Source organism: Cervus canadensis, chromosome 21 (assembly GCF_019320065.1).
Source record: "Cervus canadensis isolate Bull #8, Minnesota chromosome 21, ASM1932006v1, whole genome shotgun sequence".
Lineage (NCBI taxonomy): Eukaryota > Metazoa > Chordata > Mammalia > Artiodactyla > Cervidae > Cervus > Cervus canadensis.
Genome location: NC_057406.1, coordinates 30,741,916 through 30,767,135, shown reverse-complemented (window position 1 = coordinate 30,767,135; position 25,220 = coordinate 30,741,916). Strand labels below are relative to the sequence as shown.

The window sequence follows — 25,220 nt, the reverse complement described above, 5'->3', positions numbered from 1 at the left end:
TACTGTGTGCTAATATTAACCAGAAGAAGTTCAATTTTTCCAGACATTACCACAATGATATAATCCATTATAGCCACTAAAAGTCTCACCTTACTTAGGCCCAAGGATTTGATGAACCTTAGTCCCTTAATGTAATGATTACACTCTTTTTTTTTTAATTAATTAATTAATTTTTTTTATTAGTTGGAGGCTAATTACTTCACAACATTTCAGTGGGTTTTGTCATAAACCCTATATGCAAAACAGAAAAAGAGACACAGAAGTACAGAACAGACTTTTGAACTCTGTGGGAGAAGGTGAGGGTGGGATGTTTCGAAAGAACAGCATGTATATTATCTATGGTGAAACAGATCACCAGCCCGGGTGGGATGCATGAGACAAGTGCTCGGGCCTGGTGCACTGGGAAGACCCAGAGGAATCAGGTGGAGAGGGAGGTGGGAGGGGGGATCAGGATGGGGAATACGTGTAACTCTATGGCTGATTCATATCAATGATTACACTCTTACCTTGGTAGCTGTGTATGTAAACTGTCTGAGTCAAGTTGGAGGGAATATTTTATAACACGTGTTATCAGTAACATTCCAATAACATCATTTTCACAGTAGACTTTGGCTCAGTTATCATTTAAAAATTACGCTTGTCAAGAATTGCAAAAGGTATATATATGATCCTCTAATTGGGATGTCAGCTCAGTGATTACATTGCTAGTGAGCTGGGATTAAAATCAAGGACCACACTTGCTCTGTGCCTTGTGTAAAGTTAGTGTTTAGTAAATACTTTTCAATTGATTTGATGAAAGATGTCATCCAAGAGCCAGTCAAGTGTTCTTCATAAATTCAAGGGAGTCATCTTTTCTACCATGTCTTCAGAAGAACTTCTAAATTCCCTGGATTCTTTTGAGGCAAGAGAGGATGATGTGTTTCTGGTTTCCTATCCAAAATCTGGTAAAGTTTATTTCAATGTATCTTTAAAATGTAGATATACAAGAATGATAATACATGTAATAAGTTTTATCAAACATTTACTTTTCAGAATTTTTCCACTGGAAATTAAAGTATCTTAAATGCTTATTTTCATGAAAAAATTTGATATTAGAAAGTCAAAAAAATGTGCTTTGAGAAAATTCAACTGGAGAAATTAGAGCTTTCGTACATTTTGTTTTGACTTTATTCACAAAGACATACAGACATTAATATATAATAAGCATAGTATCTGTAACATTATAAAGATCTCTTCATACTTTGAGCCAGGCATAGTGATAAATAAATAGTTTTTGTTCAATTTGTACTTAATGATTGATCTGTAAATAAATAATTGTTTTCTTCTGGGCTGATAAGAACAAGTGGCTAATTTATACCATATACAAAGAACTATATATAAGGCTTCAACTGGACATATTTTTTAAATATGTATTTATTTGGCTGCACTGAATCTTAGTTGCTGCACAGGGAATATTTTTAGTTGTAGCATGAGGGATCTAGTTCCCAGATGCTAGATCTAGTTGTAGCATGAGGGAGTTAGATCTCCAGATGGAATTTGGGCCCCTTACACTGGGGGCCTAGAGTCTTAACCACTGGACCACCAGGGAAGTCCCTGGACTTATTGTTGCCTATAAATTGGCATTTCCCATTAGCTGCCAGGAGGTCCCCTTCAGCAGCACAAAACTGTGTATTCTCTCTTCTTATCAGAATAAATCAGTATATTTAATTAAAATAATGCAAATATCATTACTATATAGATACATTTATATGACTGTTATACATATTTAAGACTATTAACATCATAATCTAAAGTAGTCTTAAATTTAAAACATAATGTTAGAGCACTGTTTAAATATTTATTCAACTATAAATTTGTTAATCTTGTATCTAACTGGAATTATGAGATAAATGGAAACTAAGCCTCATTTAAACCAATTTGGAACATTGCTTTCAAATTAGCAAAACATCCTCCCCACCCAGACTTTTACCTCTCTGCTCCAGTTTTCGACAGTCTACACCCCTGGAGCGTATCCTCATTTGCTTTCGGTAAGATAGAGTGGTATCTCTTCCAGACTTCATGGTAGTAAATTTGCATCTCCTTGATGTTTGGATATAGCATTCGTTCATTGTTCAAATGTTTTGTTTGCACAACTGCTGTGTATTTGCATGCAGACAAAAACAAGATCCTGTGTCTGTTTTCAGCAGGGAGCTAGGGAGATAGACATGAATACAACTCTATTTTGATGTGTGCTGCTTCTGAGAGGCAGAGAGGGTGAGCAATTAGAAGAGGGAACTGGGGACTCAGAAGGCAGTTTCTAGAAGAGCAAGATGTATGAGCTTGCAGCACCAGCAGCCATCATGAATGAAAAGATCTGCGTGTTTGCGAATTGGAGAAGGTGCTGGAAGTGAGTGGTAACGTGGAAGAGTGTTTCAGGCTGAGGAAACAGCATATACAGCTTTCATCACTCTTCACGATGTTTAAAATGTGATTCTTCCTGTAAAGGGAACTAACATCTCGAATGTTCCAACAGGTTTATCTGTGTGTCGAGGTGATAACTATTTATAGTAAAACTAATGTATTCATTGCTTTTATAACCTCATGTTCATTTTCTATATTCATTTTGAGTATCATTTGATTAAAAATGCATTTCATTTTATTTTCTTATGAAGGCACTCACTGGATTGCAAAAGTCATTGAGAACATTCCCAATGCTAGACTTACCCTAACACCTCCTATTGAATTGGGAGACATTTCTAAATTCGAAGAACTAAAAACATACTGTGAGAGGAGAGTTATTCCAACGCATTTGAGCTACAGCATGCTACCAATGAATATTAAACAGAAACAGTGCAAGGTAAGCTCAGTGGTTACGGACAGAGGCTCGGGAGTACACCAAACTGAACTTGGAATCTTGCTGTGTCACTTTCAAGCTGTGTGACCTTTGAAAATTGCTGATGTTCTCTGAGTTTTGGTGTCCTCATTTAACACAAGGATAATAGTATTCATCTCACAAAGTGTGATGAACATTAAACAAGAAAATGAGTATATAGGTATTACCACAGTATCTGGCTCATAAAAATCTGAGTATGACATTAGTGTGCCAACTGTAATTATGCTAGATAATGTCTTATTCTATTCTGAATCTAGTTGGAGTCATTTTCTCTAAATATTGATGTCTAGAGAAAGAAAAACTGCCCTAATAATATTATTTTAATTATTCTATCTATCATTTTTGCAAAAGATTATATGGGAAAGAATAAAAAGTAAAATGTAATTAAAACACTGAAGAATAGTTATCTCAAGCCATTTTTAAAGTCCTCACATTATTATTTTAAAAGTTACTTCTAATTTTAAAAGGTTTTTTCTATTTTCATGTATTTCTTATCAAAATTTGTTTTCATGGAGAAATGCAGGATCAGAAAAAAAGAGGATAAAATTTGTAAAGCAAGGTCATGTGTCCACTGTAAACAATTTCCCAGTAATGATGCCTTTTAAACAATGTCAGTCATATTCTTAAATAAATAAATAAACCTACCAAATGTGCATACATCAAAGCAGATCTTCCAATGATTATAACTCTATGCCCACAATGTCTCCATGTATACCATCTACTCTCCAGTTCAAATAAAAGTAACACAAGGAGAGGTAAATGCCATGGAGTTTGTGTTTATCCCAAGCAAATCTATCAGAAAAGGTGAAAGTATACTAAGCTGATTACAATTTGACTGAATTGAGCATTTTCATTTCAAACAGACTATCTAAGAGAGAGAGATTTGGGTAGAAAAGGAGTCTGGTACACTTGACAACCCTTAAGGCAGTGCAATAACACTGATAACAAATGCCACCGGAGATTAAGTTGTGCTTTATAAATGTTACAACAGTGACAAGAGTAGCTATTTTTCCTCTTATAAGCAAAGAAGCCAAAACTCAGAAAAGGTGTGTGTATGTGTGTGTGCATGCTCAGTCGCTTAAGATGTGTCTGACTGTTTGCACCCCATGGACAGTGGCCTGCCAAGCTCCTCTGTCCATGGAATTCTCCAGGCAAGAATACTGGAGTGGGGGGCCATGCCCTTCTCCAGGATTATAACTGGGTGCATTTAAAACCACCACAGTAACGCTACAGCCTGAAGGTATGATCCTTTCATTGCCACCCTTTAATGGGGACTGAGACTGTCTGGTTGTCCCTGGAATGCCAAGGCAATGACCTGTCTTCTGTTGCTGACGACTGAGCCCCAAGAGCTTGGAGGGTGGGCAAGCCTTAAGTACCCCTGTAGGGCTGGACAGATAGTTAAGTTCCTCCTCCCATTGTTCTCTATCAGCTCTCAACCTTACTTGGCCTCCTATATTTTCTTCCTAACATTTGACTCTCCTTTTGAATGTTTCCAAACTTTCTTGCGTGAAATTTATATTTTCAGCCCATTTCACACCATGTGTGTGCTCAGCTGTATCTGATTCTTTGTGACCCCATGGATTGTAGCCCACCGGGGCTCATCTGTCCATGGAATTCTCCAGGCAAGAATACTGGAGTGGGTTGCCATTTCCTTCTCCACAGATCTTGTCGGACCAGGGATCAAACCTGCATCTCTTGTGTCTCCTGCATTGGCAGGCAAGTTCTTTACCACTGTGTCACATGCTATTTACTTAATATTTAATTTTTTAAATAGATTTTCAATTTTTAAGGAAATTTAATTTTTAAAATATTCAGTTAATATTTAATTTTTTCTCCAGAGTACTATTCTACCTTCTGTTCATATTTCTTAACCCCCCCCCAATAATTTTTATATTTCTTAGGATACATTCATAATGTGTGTGTGTGTTTATTGAGTGTAATTGACATATAACAGTATGTTAGTTTCAGATGTATGACATAGTGATTTCATATTTGTATATGCACTGCACTTACATTCTTCATTGTACATGAACACCTTCTTTTAATCTTTTTTGGTGAAATATGTGTTAATGGGTTGCACTGTCCCTCCCACTAGATCTGCTGACATGTAGCTTTAAGGAAGAGTTCTCCAAAGTCCCTAAAAAATTATTCTCTTTACCAAGAAATAAAGTCTCCACCTGGATGTCTAAGTCTTAAAATTCTGCCATTTATTCCTTCTTGCTAAGGCAGTCAATTTTTAACTGTGGTGTCTGGGCCCTGGGGTTCTGTGAATCTGCCCAGGAAGCCTGTGTAGTTAGAGGAAGCCTGAGTTGTTGTGTTCTTCCATGATTATCTCTTGGGACGAAGAGAAGATAACTGCGGGGGTAAAGGTGGCTCTTCATTCCTGCCTGTCGTGGTCTTTGTGTATCTTTCAAGTAAAGAGGAGCAGGTGCTGTTAATGAGGGTCACAATACCTGGACTATGAACACAGTAGGGAAAGATAGTTGTGTATAAAAAATGACTCAGTAAACACTTCCTTATCTAAGTCAAATATGTCCTCCCTGATTTTCAATTAAAAAGCAAGTTAGAGTATCTGGTACTCACTCATGCAATGGTGACCTTGACTGGGGACAGTCCTATTATCTCCAGGCTTCTCACATTGGCTTCCAGAGGTTTTTTATATGCTGCTATAGTTCTCTGTATTTCACTATTGTAACCCTCATAACACTGCACTGTCAAAAGTGGATTTAATTATCTGTTTCCCTCACTTGGCTGGGTCAGGAAGATCCCCTAGAGGAGGAAATGGCAACCCACTCCCAGTATTCTTGCCTGGAAAATTCTGTGGACAGAAGAGCTGGTGGGCTACAGTCCATGGGGTCGCAAAGAGTCAGACATGACCGAGTGTGTGCAACACACACACACACACACACACACACACACACACACACACTCTCTCTCTCTCTCTCTCTCTCTCTCTCACTTGACTGCAAGTTTTGAGAGGGCGGGAATCATTTCTGTCTTGCTCATTATTCTATTCCTTGGCTCTGGAATGTTTTTGTACACTAGCTGACATACAATAGTGAAAGTTACTCAGTTGTGTCTGACTCTTTGCGACCCCATGGACTGTACAGTCCATGGAATTCTCCAGACTGGAATACTGGAGTGGGTAGCCGTTCTCTCCTCCAGGGGATCTTCCCAACCCAGGAATCAAACCCAGGTCTCCCGCATTGTAGGCGGATCCTTCACCAGCTGAGCCAGACATACAACAGTTATTAAATAAATATTTATTGAATCAAATTAAATTGCAGTTGCAGTATTTGTATAAATTGGCAAGGTATCTCAGACTCCTTACTCTTTAACTGATTTAATTGTAGAAAAAGGAATTCCAGAACATTACTTTCTATAAATATGGATAATTTGTAAGAAATCTTCTTATACGTAAATCATATTTTGCCATACATGGATATTAAAATATTAATCTTGTCCTTCACCTGAGGAGGACTTTCTCAAGTCTACCCCTGAAAAGATAGGATCAAATTTTAGCACATAAATTCAAGAAGTCTGGTCAGTGGGCCAGCAGCGTCAACATCTCCTGGGAGCTTGCTACAAATGCACAATGCCAGGCCTCATCCTGGAACTTCTGAGTGAGAATCTGCATTTTAACAAGATCCCTTGATGATTATTATGCACCTTCAGTTTGGAGACACTCTTGTATCTAAGTCTGTATTTAATAATCAGCTGAAGCTACCAAAAAGTTGTGACTTGCATAGGTCAGTGTGGCTGCTACTTTCTTTTAGGAAATGCTTTGTCTTGGGGCTACTTCCATACAAAAATAAATTGATTTTTTTTTTTTAACAGATTATCTACATCGTTAGGAATCCAAAAGATATAGCTGTTTCATTCTTCCACTACTACAGGGATAACCCTAATCTCCCTAGCATTGAAACCTGGCATGAATTTTTTGAGCTGTTCCTAAAAGGAGATGGTAAATATAACAGTGATTTTTATTCATAATATACAGAGAATATCTTCACTCAAGATGAAAGCATTTTCCAAAAGTTCAAGTGAATCCTAACAGCCTACTTTCAGAAATATATTTGAATAGATTATTCTTTTGCTTCTTCTATGCAAATTCTTTCTCACTTTGTTTCTTCATAGTTTTTCTTATTACCAAGGGGTAGAACATATGAGCGATGACTTATTAGCTGGTTTTCATGTCTTCAGAAACAGAAATTAATTCTGATCAAGCATTTTTTCCTCATATACCCTCAGTCTGTTCCCTGAAGTAATTATTCACTGATTGAAGTATAGTGATTTACAGCTGAAATCTAGACAGGTAGCTTGAAACATGCCTTACATATACCTGCATGGAAAATAAATCATGTCAAACAGTACACACACACACTCCCAACGCCCCAGCTATAATACATGTGAAAGAATTTGCCATCTTGACACTTGGAAGAAAGTAATTTATTCTGAAAACATCTCAGGGATTTGATTAAACAAAAATAATATAGTAAGAAGATGAAGAATCCAGAAGAGACACAATTTAGAAATGGTATAGTCCCTGAGGATCTTATCTCTCACTTGGCTTAATTACTAATTTCACTATTTTACTTGCGAATTGTCAAGCTTTTGCTTGTTAATTTAAGAGAGGCCACAGCAAGAGTAACTTAACATGAGGACATAGGAAACTCACCAGCACCAAGGTTTAATATTTTGTTTTGTGATAATTGCTATGGAAGAACATATTATGCTCACACTGTTTCAACTCCTCTTTCTATTTTGTTCCCTATCTATTGGCACATATTTGGTAGAATCCTCAAATTTCAGAAATGACAGGTATAGTAAAGGTCATCTGGTTTAAAAACCCACCTGATGTTTGAAGCACCTTTACAACACCCCCCAAAATTTGAGGCTAAGTTTGAACTTCTTAACCTTGATAAGTTCGTACCCCTTACTACGGCCCCAAAGCAGCACATTCAATATTGGTATTGCTAAGATGTTTTTAAAAATTTTCCCATGTGATCTAGATTGTGCACATACCATGTGATGCAGACACTTGGTTAGGTACTCTGCAAACACAATCTCATGTCATCCTCACTAGAAAACATGAGATAGATGTTGTTACCCTCACTTTACAGATGAGGAGAATGAAGACTTTGGTAAGCCAAATACCTTTCCCACAGATGCATAAATAATAAGGAGGAGAGCAGAGACTTAAGTCAAGCGTCAACTCCGAAAATCTTTGCTCTGACCACTGAGTCATAACTCATCTGGAAAAAAAAACAAACAAAACTATCTCTCTGATCATTCATTCATCTTCCACCTGATAGTCCTCTAAATATTTGAAGATTGTTAGCATGCCTCACTCTGCCTCCACTCTATTTTTGGAATAAGCAGAGTTTAAATACGTAAATAATATTTGAAAAACAGATCGTGAGTCTGCATTTCTTTAAGAAAAGAAAAGCTGTGTTCATCTCCAACTATTGTAGACTGTGGTTCTCCACCTCTGTCACCATTACATGAGTGCTCACTTGGCCACATCTCTATCATTTTGCAGTGGTTATATGTATGTGAGTTTCAAGGATGTTCTTCAGTTACTTTTTGAGGAGAGGGTTATTTCTCTTGCAAATGACATGATGTAGTAGAAAAAACAAGCTATGGAGACAGTAGAACTGGGATCAAGTCCTGACTATATTTTATTCCATATATAACTTTGCACAAGTAGCTTAGCTATTCTGAGGTTCAGACTCCTAACACAGAATAGGATTTTTAAAATTATCTATTTTGTAGAATTATTTAGAGGCTAAAGTTTGTTGTAGAAATCTATTCACTGATTCTATTAGACATAGACATTTAAACACACAAATACTCACATAGTTTCACACTAGGGTGGAAATGTTACAAGTAGATATTTACCTAGAAAGATTAATTTATAGCTGAGGCATCAAAATACCCTGGACCCAACTCCAAACCATAAATATAAATACACATGATATGAGCAGATAGGATAGTGGAGATATACATAACTACACATTTGTCTAATCATTAAATTTTCTCTTTCAGTTTATAAATATGCTTTAGGTTTTCAGATTATATAATAACTATAAATTGTGTTCTGGCAATATCCCAGCAGATTAATATCTCAATGCAATATTAGTATTTTCCTTTTTTCCCCTATAGTCCCTTCTCCAGTTTTATATTAGAACTTTATATTTCCTAGGCCACTTCATCTAGGCAAGTTTCATTTTCCACAGTTATCTGTCATCAGAGTGCTTTCTAGAAACTGGTAACCAAGAGCCTCATTATAACAGGATGTAAGAGTGGGGCACAAGGTTTGCAGGGAATGTGGGAGGTTTGAAATAGCTGGGGTGAAGAATAAGAGAATGTGTTAATGCAGAACAAATAGGTTTGCTGGGCAAACTTGGGGCCTTTAAGGCTGGAAAAATAAATTTGCAGTCTATAAACAGAGTTGTGTAAATTTTCCAGCAGAACTCAGCAGCAAAGAGAGAAGACAAGAGGAGGAATTGCTTCATTTTAACACTGGGTGTTTTTTGATGATTGAAATAAACAGTAAGGGGGCAAAAAAGTTGAAGGTATTGGCAAGTCAGTTGTTGAGGGAATAAATAAAAGCAAGAAAATGAAGAGAAAAAGAAAAAGGTCAGAGTAGGGGATTGTAAAAGCTACCCATTAAGGTTTTGCTCTAAAATCAGAATCTTGAGTAACTGTAGGAGAGAGATTGGAAGGTTGATTTCTGACCAAGACAAGGATGGAAAGAGCAGTATTAAAAAACATGAGTCCCAGAGGAGCTCGGATTCTTTAGGAGAGAGAAGTTCTAGAAGTTGGTAGGAAGCAGTGAGGTTTATGACTCACTCTCCAGACCCTAAGACACTTGGATTGGTTGAGAAAGAGCAACTTCTATTCAGGAGCATTTTAGAAGAGTGAGTAATTTTGGATAGCAGAAGTGCCATCCTGGCATATGTTAAGGCCAGGAAGAGATAGAATAATTCTGTATTACGTGAAGAATGTGCAGAAAAACATTTCGCATTAAGGAAGATTTCAAATGTGTTTTGGAAACTGTATTTTCTTTAAAGCCAGAGGTCTGCTAATGACCTAGACAATGAGGATTCTGATTAAAATATAAACTAAAACTGTAATTTCCTATATTGGTAACAACGCCACAAGCAGCCAATTTCTTTAGATTCTTTTGGCTGCCTTACATCCTTTTGGAACAGGGTGAAGAATGAATTAATTAGTCAATAGTAGAATAGCTGGCTTTCAAATTATGATCAGGCTATTATGCAAAGTTGATTCTTAAATCTATCTGGGGCATGTTGGAATACGCTTCCTACAGAAAAACCATAATGGACAAGGTCAATTACACCTAATCACTGGGTATGACGCTGGGTCTGTGTCCCTTCTCAGCTTCTTGGTAATAGAAGTATAGGCTCTCCTGAAAGTATTGGGAGCTTTCATAGCCTCAGCAACTCTGCTGTTGTTGTTTAGTCACTAAACTGTGTCTGACTCTTTGCTACCCCCAGACTGAAGCCTGCCAGGCTCCTCTGTCCATGGCATTTCCCAGGCAAGAATACTGGAGTGGGTTGCCATTTCCTTCTCCAGGGGATCTTCCTGACCCAGGGATTGAATCCATGTCTCCTGCATTGGCAGGCAGATTGTTAACCTCTGAACCACCTGGGAAGCCCCAGCAACTCTAGGAGGTGACATTTATCACCAGGGCTGGGCTTGTAGCTGCTGGGGAGAGGAGGTGAGACAGATTGAATCTATAAGCATAGTCTAGGATTCTAGGGACTTCCTAAGTTTGAGAGAAAATCAGTCTTCCTCCTACATGTGTTTTGTGTCTGGGAAAAGGTTGGCCATTCTCAGAAGATAAACTATTATCACTGATATGGTAATTTGGGTAATTCTAAGATAAAGTATTATGTAAGTCACTGAAATAGCAATGAGATTGCTAATAACTGAAGGTTGTATCAGGGAAGCTCTTCTTAGCACCATTATTATTACACAGTCTTTAGGGCCCATAGAGTAGAAAATTGGGCTGATACTCTAATGATACTACTGTAGTCTTGGAAATTCTTGTTTTAAAAATAGATTATAGTTATTTTTTTTGCCCTTTGCTTCCTCATGAGCTGAAGCTATGAAAAATTGCAGTTAGCTTAGAGTTTGTTGTACTTCAATTTAATCAAAGATTTAATGTTCTAAATGTATATCACAATGTCTGGCAGACACTAATAACTTAATAAATGTTGATTAAATGAATTAGCAGTCAGCAAATCTTCAGGAAATTGCTAGTAATATAGCTCTTTTAGGATTGAGGCATTGTGCGTGCTTAGTCACTCAGTCATGTCTGACTCTCCTTGACCCCATGGACTATATAGCCCACAGAATCCTCTGTCCATGGGATTTTTCAGGCAAGAATACTGAAGTGGATTGCCATTTCCTCCTCCAGGGAATCTTCCCAACCCAGGGATTAAACCCTCATCTCCTGTGTATCCTGCATTGCAGGTAGATTCTTTACCCACTGAGCCATTGGGGAAGCCAAGACTGAGCTAGTCTTAAATCTTTGGATGATAAGGAGATGTTGACAAAAATTAATCAATAGTCTACCTAAGAAAAAATGGAAAATTTTACTTAAGTCAACCCGAGGATTAAATCTGAGGAGACAGACTTGCAGAAAGCTCTGAGGACTGTTCCACCTGCTTGAGGTCAAAGCACAGTTATATAAGTTCTGAGACAAGGACTGATATGTCAAATGACGTGTAATAGAAAGTTTACATGGTCCAGATCTACATGTACAAAGTGAGTCATGAATCATCATGATTTCATACGAGATTAAGAAGGAACAGTGTCTCCTAAGGATGTCTGGTTAATACAGAGGCACAATACCCTCTAAGTGGGAGAGAGCAGGCCCAAACAGGCAAACTTTTATGTTTAAAGTTTTCTTGTCTTACCATAAAATATGAGCTTTATTTCACCAATGTCCTGCTTTTGATCGTTATTTTTTTATGGCTATTCTCTGAACATGTATCTTTTTCTTTTCTTTGAACTTTTAAAGTTTGTATTGCTAAATTTTGTAATATAGCCAATTAATGTTGTGATAGTTTGAAGTGAACAGTGAGAGAACTCAGCCATACATACACATGTATCCATTCTCCCCCAAACCCCCTGCCATCCAGGCTGCCACATAACATAGACCAGCGTTCCATGTATTATACAGTAGGCCCTTGCTGGTTATCCATTTTAAACATAGCTGTGTATACGTGACCATCTCAAGTTCCCTAACTATCCCTTCCCCCTGACCACCATAAGTTCATTCTCTAAGTCTGTGAGTCTTGACCATTAATTTTTTTATAGAAAGCATTAGGTGACCAAATATTTGGTCCCTTGATGCCAGGGTAGTTGCTTACCTAGCCTGAGTCCACTGTGTCCCTTGATATCAAATCTTAATAGCCTGGTCCTATTTTTCCTTTTAGGAGGTTGTACTTGTAAGATAAATGGCAAAGGGTAATAGTCAGTTCCCAGTTGTCCATAGTACTTAATGCCAATTTTTGCCTTGCATGTGCATCCATGTGTATGTTCATTACTTTATAAAGAGCTGTAGATATGAAAAACAGTTTCAAGTTGTTTAGATATTATTAACTTTATAGGAGCTGGTGATAACTTTATAAGTTACACAAACAGTAGTCAAAATTGCCAATAGGAGTAACAATGTCATTAGTAAAGACTGAAGCCAAAACCCTCCTAAACCATACCGTTTTCCTAGTATTTTCCTTAGATCAGGAAAAGGATCTTTTATAGGGGAAAACTGATTCTTCAGGTGTCATAAGACAAGTCACATAAGACTCATCAGGTATAAACCCAATATTCAGTATTATAGCACATTTCCCCCTGAGAAGGAGTTAGAATATCCAGGACCATGCAATCCTGTAAGACCACTTTTCTTATCGTGGAAACTTCCAAACTGAGCAAGCTAATGATTTGATTACTATCATTCAGAGCTTGCTGAGTAAATTTTGTTAAAGCCTCTATGTGATTAATCATATCTTCCCTTCCAAGTGAAGGAAAGAGTATCACAGCCAAATGGTCATACCATTGGAAAGCTGATTGATGCTTTAATGCCAGCATGCTTGCATTAAAGGCAGATTGGCAGGGGCTATTTCCAAGGCTTCCTATAGGTGACCTTGAGCCCAGGGGAAATCAACTGTGCATCTTCCTAATTAACCAGGGGAAGGCCAAGCCCAAACGTGTTCCATAAATCCACTGCTACCCAACATTTAACATCTAGTGTAAAGGAGTACTTACAACCAGATTCAGAACAAGTGTCATTAATTGGCCAGGTAGGAGAGCCTCACTCAGTGATATTGGCAGTAGCATTAGCTTACATAGTACTAGAGTCTCTTCCTCCTAAAGTAAAATTTGTAAGAGCAATCCAGGTAGAACCTTGGAGAAGAGAAAGCCACCAGGGTAAATAGGAGTATTGGACATAGGCAGTTGGCCACAAACCCAGCAACTGGATTGATTTCTTTGAAACTTGCAAACAGTTGAGTCCAAGGAAGAAATATATTTGGTTCATAAGTAAAAGTATGAACAACTATCAAAGTAATTAGTATACCAACCTGGTGTGGCATCTTGGTTCAGCTGCCTACTTCAGATGTTGTCTTCTCATCCTGGTCTGGTAGTGATGGTCTTAGGCAGGTGTCAGAAATAGGATCTGCAGTTCTTTCGGGAGAGAAGGGCTGATTGGGCCCCTTCCATCATGACTATCAATGTTCCTTTACCTGACTTTTCCAGTATGCATAATGTCCTGGTTACAAGTCATGGGGTATCTGTTCTTCATCCTAAAATGGATTACTGTGATAGTAAGTTTCAGAAACAATCTTTATGGTAATATAGCAAGAAGGAGCCCTCTGAGAAGTAAATCTCAGAGGTAGTAAATACAAAAAAACCTTAATGACAACAACAGTAGATATTAATGGCCCATTAAACATGATATTTTTTTATCTCTACTAAAGTAATTACCCTCATTTCTACCAAACATAGCCAAATTAAGACACAATTATTTGCAAAATAAGTCTGTTTTGATAAACTTGGCCTGATTATTTACATAAGTGTAATTGATCATACAAGTCCTTTTAAGGTGACTCTCCTAGAACTCTTTATAAAGAATCTCAAGTTGAAGCTATTTTGGAATTGTGAATCCTTTGGGGACTTCTGCATATCAATTAAAATAGGTGCGATATTTTAGGATGGGAGCTCTCTGTGCTAAGTTGCTTCAGTCATGTCTGACTTTTTGCAAGCCCCTTCTGTCCAAGGGCCTATCCTAGACTATGGGATTATCCAGGCAAGAATATAGGAGTGGATTGTCATGCTCTCCTCCAAGGGAGGTCTTTACAATTCAAAGGATAAGATGGGAGCTCTCTAAGTCTTTACAATTCAGAGGATCCAAGAAATTAGCCCTAACCCTACAAATATTTCCCCCTGCTAACCTAATTTTTAGAAAAGAGAAAGTAAACCTTGCAGGTAGGGATCCAGAAGACTGACTGACATGATAAAAACTGATGTTTTACAGGCTTTTCCTAATTGTGCCCACAAAACTCAGTTTTGGAATGACAAATAGAGCCCCATCTTGACCATTTCAGGGCAGGTTTTCCTTTAATTCACAATTAAATAAATACTTGCAAGCTGGTATCCCCACAGGTGGCTGTCCATTTGGGAGCTATTTGGCTTTTGAGGCACAATTTCCCGTTATCAACTTGATACCCTAATTTATTTATGACATATGATCTGGTTAATTTTCTGAGGACAATGTGATGCATTGGATGCATGCTGCTTCTGAGTCTAGCTCTCCAAAGTGGGTCAGTTCAACTTTTATATGTGTCTCAGTTTTCTTTTCAATAGTATAAAATCACCATCTACAAGATGACCCATCTTTTTGTCCTGTGTCCCTGGAAGAATAATATTTACTTAATGGTTGTAGTAGAGGTCCCTTGCTCTTCGGAGCTGAATAATTCTGTCTCTCATTTTACCAGCAAATGGTTTGTTTAAAACATACATCACCACCTTGTTTGTTTTTGTTTTTATCAGTTTAAATAAAATATAACAAAAACCCAGCCACCTACATTTTCCTGAGCTCCCTGCTCAAAGCCCCTCTCTGGTCCCTTCCCCAAAAATGCACTGGTATGCCTTAAGATTCCAAGTCTCAGTGAAGCAAAAAACAACTCCAATAACATTTTTAGGATTGCCACTTAAAAGCAATGAGATCTGAATAGCAGGAGAATGCACCGGAACATTTGAACTGTACCAAGAAGCCAGAGGGGCTCAATGCATACACATCGATACCAAGTACAGGTTCAGGTAGATTCCAGGTACTTTCTGGTGTCCTGCCAGCTACACCATGCATATTGATGAAATGTTGATCAACAGTCAATCTAAGAAGTGGAAATTTTCATTCAAGCCAGCCTGAAGATTATCACTGATGAGACAGTTATTTCAGAAAGCTCTGATGACTATTCTGCCCCTTAGAGGTCAAAGCACAGTTTTGAAATCAAGGATTATATGTCAAATTAGGTATTATTGACAGTTGACACGATCCAGATCTACAGGTACAATGTGAGTGGTGGGTTATGTGTCATCATAACCCCTTAAAAGATTAAGGAGGAAAATTATTTCCTAAGGAGTTGTGACCCTTTATGTTTAAGAAGGAATGTTACCACCTAAGGAGGCCAGGTGAATGGAGAAGCACAATGTATTCTAAAGGGAAGGGAGGAGAACCGAATGGACAGAGAAAGCATTTTATGTTAAAATTTTTGTCTTGTCGTAAAAACTGAATTTTATTTCATCAGAGGCATGGAAATATGTATATGTAGTATTTTGTCAATTTATTTATTTTAAATATTCATTTGCTGGCGCTAGTAGTAAAGAATCTTCTTGCCAATGCAGGAGACGTAAGAGATGTGGGTTCTATCCCTGGGTCAGGAAGATCCCCTAGAGTAAGAAATGGCAATCCACTCCAGTATTCTTGCCTCAAATAGTCCATGGACGAGAGGAGCCTGGCGGGCTACAGTCCATGGGGTTACAGAGTCGAACATGACTGAGCACATAGTCACTTATTTTTAATATTTATTAATTTATTTGACTGCATCAGGTTTAGTTGAGGCACATGGAATCTTTGTTCTGTCATCGTGCAGGATCTTACATTGCCCCACCCAAACTCTCTACTAGTGGAGTGTGGGTTCAGTAGGAGTGGTGTGCAGGTTTAGTTGCTCCAAGGCATGTGGAATCTTAGTTCCCCAACCAGTGATCAAACCCCTGCCCCCCGCATTGCAAGGCATATTCCTAACTACTGAACCACCAGGGAAGTCCCATATGTAGGATTTTAAATGACTATATTTTATGCTTTAGATTGTCAAGCTAGTCAACTTTTCTGTGGTGAGAAGTTGCTCACTGTTTGTTTTCAGTCATCATCACTTAGAGCTTATTTTGCATGATAGTATTTTACTTTCAAGCCTTAGAGATTTTTAAGGCTGTCAATTTAACAAAACAATAAAGAGAGCATATCAGCTACAGAGAAATCCCTAAGACTGTATTTTTCAGCCTTGAACTGTGAATAGAATTTTTTGAGAAAGTTTGTAAAGTTTTTGTATTAAGAATTTATCATTATGAAACGCATGTCACCTTACAAGAATAAAATGATAAATCCTCATTTTTTTCCCCTATTTCTCCCAAGATCCAAATTAAGTATCAGAACACAATTCTTGGGAAAAAATGTATCTTTCTAGTTCTGCTGTCACTTCTGATGGTAAAAGAATATTTACTAGAAATAAGAAAAAAACACCACAGCTTAATTAAAATAGGTGACCACCCAGCTTCATTTCACAATAGTGTGTTTATTAATAGTTAAAATAGTGAAACTGAGCTCTCTGAAGGAAAACTCTTTCACTGCAGAGTCTAGTATGTGTGTACCTTACATTGACTACTTCACTGAAGTGGGAAGAACCCAGGGATGCAAAGCTATAATGTTTAATGAAAGCTTTTTAACACATTTAATATTAACACAACAACTCACTTTTCTCCTAGTTGTATATGGATCCTGGTTTGATCATGTTTTAAGCTGGGAAGAACACAAAAATGCTAAGAACATTTTAATTATATCCTATGAAGAGATGAAGAAAGTAAGTCTTTTCTGCCATTTCAACAATGAAAATTTAAGTAAAATTGAAACAGGAAATCAATCAATGAATTCCATTTTCAGATTTCAGAGAATGAATTTGATATTTTGACGAGTTACACTTTGTGTATACTTATTTATTTGCTGTTTGCTCAGGATCCTTCTAAAAACATAAAGAAAATAACTACTTTCCTCGGTTTAAACGTGACTGACAGTGAGATTAATCAAATTGTTTGGAAAACATCATTCACTGAAATGAAAAATAACACAGCCAAAGAAAATTGTGATCCAAATCACACCATCTGCGCCCTTACTTCTAACAGGAACCTGGTATTTAGGAAAGGTAAGTCAGAGATGAAATGCTTTGCCTGGATTTCTATTTGGAAGTAGTTACATTTTGCCATTTTTAATGTCTCATTTCACCTTTGTTCACCCCATACCTTGCACAGCGGATTGTGCATTGTTATCCCTCAGTGGAGGTTTATTAAGTGAAATTCTTGAGTTACATTCTTTCCAGATGTTGAGATTCCCAGGCCCAGTTAAGAACCAACTGAGAGAAAGAGACACAGGTGTCAAACAGATGGAAATGATAAAGCAACTTGAAGAATGTGCTTCAGGTCTGCAGCCTAGTGTGACTGCTCATGATGGAGCCTGAATTTTACAAACATGCTCACTTGGTCATAGCCAGTCCAAGGTAGTCCTGACCCCTGCTGGTGCAGAATACTCAGAGCGTGCTACAGAGCAGTACCGGACACATGTTTTCTCCAGGAGAGAAAAAAGAGCTGATGGATGTGACCAGGGCATTTTTCCAACCTCACCAATCAAACAACTTGCCCTGCAGAAGTAAGGAAGAGGTGGACAGAAAAGCTGGGATTGTTATCTGGGGATATTCCTCTGCCTGGAAACACAGAGTGCACATGCGCTCAGTCGTGTCTGATTCTTGGCGACCCCATGGACTGTGGCCCACTAGGCCCCTCTGTCCACGGAATTTTCCAGGCAAGAATACTGGAGTGTGTTGCCATTTCTACTCCAGGGGATCTCCTTGACCCAGGAGTCGAACCCTCATCTCTTGTGTCTCCTGCATTGGTAGGTGGATTCTTTACCACAGAGCCACCTGGGAAGCCAGAAACAGAGAGAGAAGGACATAAACATCTGTGAATTCCTAACATTTTACTTAGAAACAGTTTGGGTACATCTGGATATGGAATTGTTTTGAAATCTTTGTGTGTTTTAATCCAGATCTGGGAAGAAAATGTTTTAACGTTTTTCATATTTTTCATAACTTACAAAAACAAAATTCTTTGCATCTGTATATTCAGGTTTCTTACTAAAACACACACATTTATTTGTTCTTTGCCTCAACTGTGTATGTTGTTTAGTCACTAAGTCGTGTCCGATTCTTTGCAACCTAATGGACTGTAGCCTGCCAGGCTCCTCTGTCCATGGGATTTCCCTGGCAAGAATACTGAGTGAGTTGCCATTTCCTTCTCCAGGAGATCATCCTGACCCAGAGATTGAAACCGGGTCTCCTGAATTGCAGGCAAATTCTTTTACCACCAAGCCTATAATTACTCCCAAAGAAAATACTGGCCAACTCATGTGTTGATAGACCAGATACTGTTTTAACTTTGCAGATTACTTTTGTCCTCTTGGGTGGTTCATTTAAAAATTTCCTTAGAGTTGCAAAAATGAGGGTTAGGAGGAAGGAATATTTATTACTTATAAACTATGTTCGAATGTTTACCAAATGTTTATTAATAAACTATTTTCTAAAAATTTTACCCAATATTTATTAATAAACTATTAGGTTTATTAATTGAATAGGTTTCAAAAATTGAATAAAATACAGATCTGTCATTCAGTAGATCATAATCTAGATAGTAATATAAGGTAATGACAACTATGCTAGTAAAATATCAGCAAATGTGAATCTATCTGGATAAAGAAGAAAGTGTTTGCCTAGCAGAGTAGGTGAAGAGATCAGATCTGAAACTGGGAGCATATGCAAGATTTTATGAGGAAAATGCCAGGAGGAAATACATTGCATCAAGAGCTAATGGCCAGAAGAAAATCTCAGAACCACCATGGAATTAGGTGGTATCTCCTAGAAGGAGCAGGTAGTGCCATGTGCTAAAGTGGGGGTGGTTGTTCACTTGCTCAGTGGTGTCCCTCTCTTTGTGACCCCATGCACCCAAACTCCCCTGTCCTTCATCTGCTCCCGGACTTTGGTCAAACTTATGTTCATTGAGTCAGTGACGCCATCCAACCATCTCATCCTCTGTCATTCCCCTCTCCTTCTGCCTTCAATCTTTCCCAGCATCAGGGTCTTTTCCAATGAGTTGGCTCTTTGCATCAGGTGGCAAAAGTATTGGAGCTTCAGCTTCAGCATCAGTCCTTTCAACGAAAGTTCCGGGTAGATTTCCTTTAAGATTGACTGGTTTGATCTCCTTGCTGTCCAAAGGACTCTGAAGTGGTAGATGATACATAAAGCAGAATGAGAGAGAGAAATATGGCCAGAGAGTAAAATCTCTGATGGACACTATGAGGTCTGTTTGCTGTTTTAAGGATGGACCTGACATAGTCAGACCTGTTTGCTAGAAAATTAAATAGAACCAGAGTAGAAAATTGATTAGAATAGAGTGAAAGCAGAAGCAGAAAGTGCAATTAAGAGGTTGTGGTAACAGTGCAGGTAAGAAACATTGAGGGTCACAATTTGGATGGTGGCAGTGAGCCACTGATCGGTGCTGCTCGGCTGAGAAGTCAGTTTAGGAGCCAGCACCAGACTGTGGAATTAGGTAAAAATCGTTCAGGGTGAGTGGGAGGAACTAGTGAAGAATGGGTAGAAGGGGGAAATCCTAAGAACCCTGACATCAACAGCCCAAGACAAGCCAAGAACAGAGATCAGCCAGAATTAGTAGAAAGAAAAACCAGGGTCAAACATGACCATTTGTTTACCGTTTGTGAATTCTGAGAATGCAGTTTCTATAGCAGTGGAGATGCAAACTACACTGAGGTGGAGGTTAAAGAGATAAGAGATTAAATAAGAGGAGCAGAAGTGAAGGACCACTCTTAAGAAGCGGAAGAATGGAGGACAGTATTAGAAAGATATCAAAGCAGGTTGGGGAGAAGAGTTAGAAGGAGAGAGGAAGAGATGATAAAGGGAAGACAGAAGATAGAAAGGGATGCATGAAGAAAAGAGTAGAGAGAAACAGGAAATCACTCGGAGGGACCATGGTAAAGAGAATGCTGAAAAATGAGGAAGTTCTGATCCTTAGTCCAGTACTTCTGTTGACGTCTTTTATCTTTGCCCTTTGAGATCTGATTAGCAGTACTCAATATTCACATGGCTTATCCTGAAAACTTGAGAAATTTTACTCTAATGAGTTAATCTCTAACTTGCCAACTAGTGACCCTAGCAAATATCACCAGGTGAAACCATATCAACATAACTGTAGCTAGCACCAGTAATTCTAACACCTTTAAATTCTCCCAAAAGTGGTTTCCTTATTTTGTATCTAAAAAAAACTACAGGTAACAGTGGAAAGAGCCTCTCTGAGACTAGTTCCCCTGAGGGCCAATTAGTAAACTAGGATTATATGAGGAATTATACACAAGGATGGGTCAATAGAGACCACTCACTTCTTTCCTTGAATGGCTGGATGGAGTGGGTGTGAGTGGGAAATCCATCCTCTGAAAATAATCATTTCAACCAAATGACTGAAGTTATTGATTCGGACTCCATGGTTAACAGAGCCATTCCTTACTTTTCAGAGGAGAATTTGTGTCTGCAGTTGTCTTTGAAGTCGGAAATGGAGCTGATATTCTAGAAAATTACTATGGTGGCCACAGCGATAAGGTGACAAGGAAGGGTACAGAGTTGTTCACATAAGTGTCAGAAGTCCAAAGGCCCATACAAACTAAAACATAGGGGGACTATTACAGGAATATAGAAATATGTATGGACAGGATGCATGTTGCAATATTGCTTATAACAATGAAAACCTTGGATGCACTTAAATGGCACTTAATATATTTAATCAAAAATTTAAATCTATTAAGTTACATTCATATAGGGGTTTATGATGGAGTCACCAAAACTAGAAATGCTAGATGAAGAATAGCCAGTGTTTACTGAGCACTTATTCTATGCCATGAACATTATTTGATTTATATAAAACTTGGCAACAGACTTTTAGAATGCTGTTCATGTGATTTTATTGAGACACCAGGCATCTGAATAACTTATCCAGTATCACACCACTAGTGCTTGGCAGAGTCAGGATTAGCATCCAAACGGTATTCTTCTACTCAGGATAACTTTCATTGTAGGTGTACAAATAGTAATATTGGAAGATGGTCAAAGCATAATGAGAAAAGTAGATTATAATTGTATGATTTTAAATGCAGTTTATATGCTTATATATGTTTGCAAAAAAAAGCATCTAGAAGAATGCATGCTAACCAGTCTATCAGCCATGTGAGCGGGTGTATTTTCTTTATTTTCATCTTCTTTTGCTTATAGGTATGTATTTTCTGAAACCTATATATTATTCTTTAAATATTTTTTTTTTAAGTAGAAGAAAGAGTAAAAGAATAGATCAGAAACCAAGCACACAGAAATCAGGTCAAATGTAAAAAGAAAGACAATAATGGTTCAGGTGAATTAATATAAGAAGCCAGAAAGGAGAGCCAAGAAGGATGAAAGAATATTAAGTAAATTGATAGCACTGCTCTTCTAAGGGCCAGGCACCTTGATCTCATGAAGTTGACCCAGTGCCCCAACTGATGATGTGTTTCAGAAGCAGTACCATTTCCTGACTCTGGGATCTTCTATCTCTGATACGACTCTCTTTCCTTTTTCCTCTCCCCCAAACAGAAGAGTTCCGCTTTACTTCTTAAACTCAATCTTCTGAACCAGGAATGAAGAACACCAAAAATTCCTTAGGTTGTTACCTGTTTCTTTGCTGTAGGTGACACTGTCTGACATTCAGTCAAGCCGTGGGTTTTGGACACCCACCCTGTGATCAACATCAGTACTGCAGGGTTACACATGAACAATGCGTTACCGTCCCTAACTTGACCGAGTGTATAAGCTAGTTGGAGAGAAAAGATTATAGAGAATAGTATAAGACAGTCTGTGTACATGCATGCTAAGTCACTTCGGTTGTGTTTGACTCTGTGCGGCCCTATGGACTGTAGCCTGCCAGGCTCCTCTGTCCATGGGATTCTCCAGGCAAGAATACTGGAGTGGGTTACTATGCCCTCCTCCAGGGGATCTTCCCAACCCAGGGATCAAACCCATGCCTCTTATCTCACCTGCAGTGGCAGGCAGGTTCTTTACCAATAACACCACCTGGGAAGCCCATGACCATCTGTAATGAAGGGATAAAATGATGTGTTTTTGAGCTCCAGTGCACCTAGACTAGACCCCAGGGATGAAGCCTGGGGCCAAAGTAACAAAGGACCGTGATCCACCAGGTCAAGGGTGGAGGTTTGGTGTCGTGTGTGTGATGGAGGTGAGAAGGACAGTCTTATGGGGTTGATGCGGTGGCCAAGGCTTTGAGGGTGACTCCAACAATCAGGATAGGCCGAAAGACCATGTGACGTGTATGTCTTATTTCAATTTCAGGACATCTTATATTGAAAGTAAGGGTGTCATACAAGTAACTTGGTATTTGTGTTTTTAACTCTCTGTAACCAATTTTGTAAAAGAAAATTTCCTAAAATGAGACCAGTGAACCACCCCTATAGTATGTTATCAGCCCTGTTATGATTGCAGAGGTGAAAAGGTAGAAAAATAAATGAAACATCATTGTGTCCACTTTGTCTGCTTTCTGTTTGTATTAAATTTAGGTGAGATCCTTCTTTGCCTGCTATAGTATAACCTAGGATATTTATATATTTTTATTTTCCTTTCTAAAAAATAACTTTTTAAGCTATACAAATTAATATGCAATTACTGAAGAAGTTAGAAACAACAGATAAGCAAGTGAAGAAAAGAATAGTTCCCCCACCATCTTAGCAGCAAGAGATAAAATTATTCACATTTTCTTATAAATCTGACAGCTTCCTTTTGTACATGCTATACATTTAAATTGGTTCTTGTCTGATTTCTTTCAGGGGCAGTGGGTGATTGGATAAACTACTTCACTTCAAAGCAGAAGAGAGTATTTGATGAACTATTCACAGAGAAAATGAAGCATAGTGAACTAGCAAAACACTTTGGAGATTACTCTTAATATAAATGGGAAATGAAACCAATTTCCATTTTATGCAAGGCAGTGCTTGGGGAATACATAAATATTTTTCACCAGTGTGGAAAGCAGATATTTCTTGCAGTGAAAAAACAGACACCTTATGAAAAAGTGTCATGTGTGAGAGACAATTATTAGCCTATTTGGGGATAGATAATTAGTAATAAAAGGAAGCATACAGTTTTGCATGGCTGAATTATATGTCTGCTTTCAGGCTGTTCATAAGACAAGGAGATTGCTTTTATTTAGAGATAGAATATTACTGTGGGTGTCCTATAATCTGCATTAATGTACAGCAAAAGAGGTGTGGGGTTAACCAAAATAACAAATGTCTGACAAGAAATTATTTTCTGCCTATTTAGACCATCATGACCTCTAGACAAACATTTTTTATTTCAACATTCCCCAGTGTCTGTGTAAAAATATTCTCCAGTGTCATACAATGACAGACATCATTTTATTAAGGAGAGAACTCCTAATAGATTATATTAAATGATAGTCTGGTATATTAGTGAGGATCAAGAATGAAGAAATATTCTTTACCTTTAAATTCACACTGGCTTGACATTCCAGTACTTTCTTTATCTTTAATAAAGTCAAATTACAAAATGTCTTACTTTTCAATTTTGAAAAGTATGTTTCCTTGAATTATTTATGATTTTTTACAGTATTTTGAATATGTAGGCTTTCTCCCAGAAGCATTTCTAGCATTAATACAATTTCCATAATTTTCTCCTGTAATGAATATTATTCTGTAGGTTTAGCCTAGAGGACATTCTAATGAAATTTCAGTGAACTTATTTTAGGATTATTACCTAAATGACAAAAGACAAGTTTTGAATATCTATGGTATGTTGTTTACACCTTGGCCGTATTATCTAATTCAAGGCTAAATGGAAAATCAAAACTGTGTACTGTATATGACTCTGAGCTATAAATGCAAAGCCAGGGATTGAGTTAGTTAATTCAAACACTTTGACTGTGTATCTCAATGTATTGTTAATCATTTTTGGTAACTTTTGGAGTCTTTGTGGCAAGTTTATCACAATTCAGTAACCATTAGATTTTGATCAGTCTTCTCTATAGACATACTTGTTATGAATAAAATGTATTCCTTTGGACTTTATGCAATTCAGATTTTTTTTTTTCAAAATTAAACACTCACAGAAATCTACTTCAACAACTCCCTTTCCTAAATAAATAAGGTTAGTGAATGAGAAAGGCAATCAGGTATGATTTTGGTCAAGTCTTTATCTTCATGTTAGAACTAAATTCATACTTAACTTTCCCTGATGTTAATGTACAGAGAATGACTAAGTCATCGGAATAAGGCAAAGAAAATCTAATGAGACTGGCAAGAGGAGAAGACAATGACTGTGGTATTCAAGGCACCAAATTCCATGAGGCTGTATCATCTTCTCACGTTGAGATAGTCACTGGGGGACTTCCCTGGAAGTCCAATGATTAAGACTTCAGCTTCCAATGCAGAAGGTGCAGGTTCGATCCCTGGTCAGGAAGCTAAGATCCCATATGCCTTGTAGCCAAAAAACCAAAAACGTAAAACAGAAGCAGTATTGCAACAAATTCAATAAAGACTTTAACAATGGTCCACATCAAAAAAGCAAAACAAAACAAACAAACAAAAAAACCCATCATTGAGATGGAAAGAACTGAAATAGGACTTTATTTGATATGTTTGGGATCATTGTAATCCAGTTTTGGTAGGAAATTGTTTAAGATCAATTATTTAAAGTTATAACCAAGAGCCTTGATTCGTTCATCACTATCAGTCAGGCAAAAAAAGTTTTTGGAGCATACTCTATGTTCCAGGCCTTATTGTAGACTATAGGGACACATGATGAACTTGAAAAAGCTCTCAAGACGCTTACATTCTAGTTAGAATAAATACATAATTTTTTTTAAAAAG

At 37.7% G+C, this 25,220-nt stretch overlaps 1 protein-coding gene across 1 annotated transcript; it reads left to right on the top strand.

Moving 5' to 3' along the window:
* The first annotated feature begins 738 nt into the window (after window positions 1-738).
* Window positions 739-24,405, top strand: LOC122423334 (sulfotransferase 6B1-like). The gene is made up of 6 exons (XM_043440288.1): window positions 739-944; window positions 2,652-2,836; window positions 6,710-6,836; window positions 16,949-17,043; window positions 17,196-17,382; window positions 23,160-24,405. Exons 1-6 carry the CDS (start codon window positions 800-802, stop codon window positions 23,276-23,278), a joined length of 858 nt encoding a protein of 285 aa, XP_043296223.1. The 5' UTR covers window positions 739-799; the 3' UTR covers window positions 23,279-24,405.
* Window positions 24,406-25,220: the final 815 nt, after the last annotated feature.

Bases quoted from the DNA above. Each gene is read 5' to 3' on its own strand.
- LOC122423334 (XM_043440288.1), top strand. From the start codon at position 800: ATGTCATCCAAGAGCCAGTCAAGTGTTCTTCATAAATTCAAGGGAGTC. The intron at 2,837-6,709 runs GTAAGCTCAGTG...TTTTTTTAACAG, and splicing joins TTAAACAGAAACAGTGCAAG to ATTATCTACATCGTTAGGAA. The intron at 17,383-23,159 runs GTAAGTCAGAGA...GATTTCTTTCAG, and splicing joins GAACCTGGTATTTAGGAAAG to GGGCAGTGGGTGATTGGATA.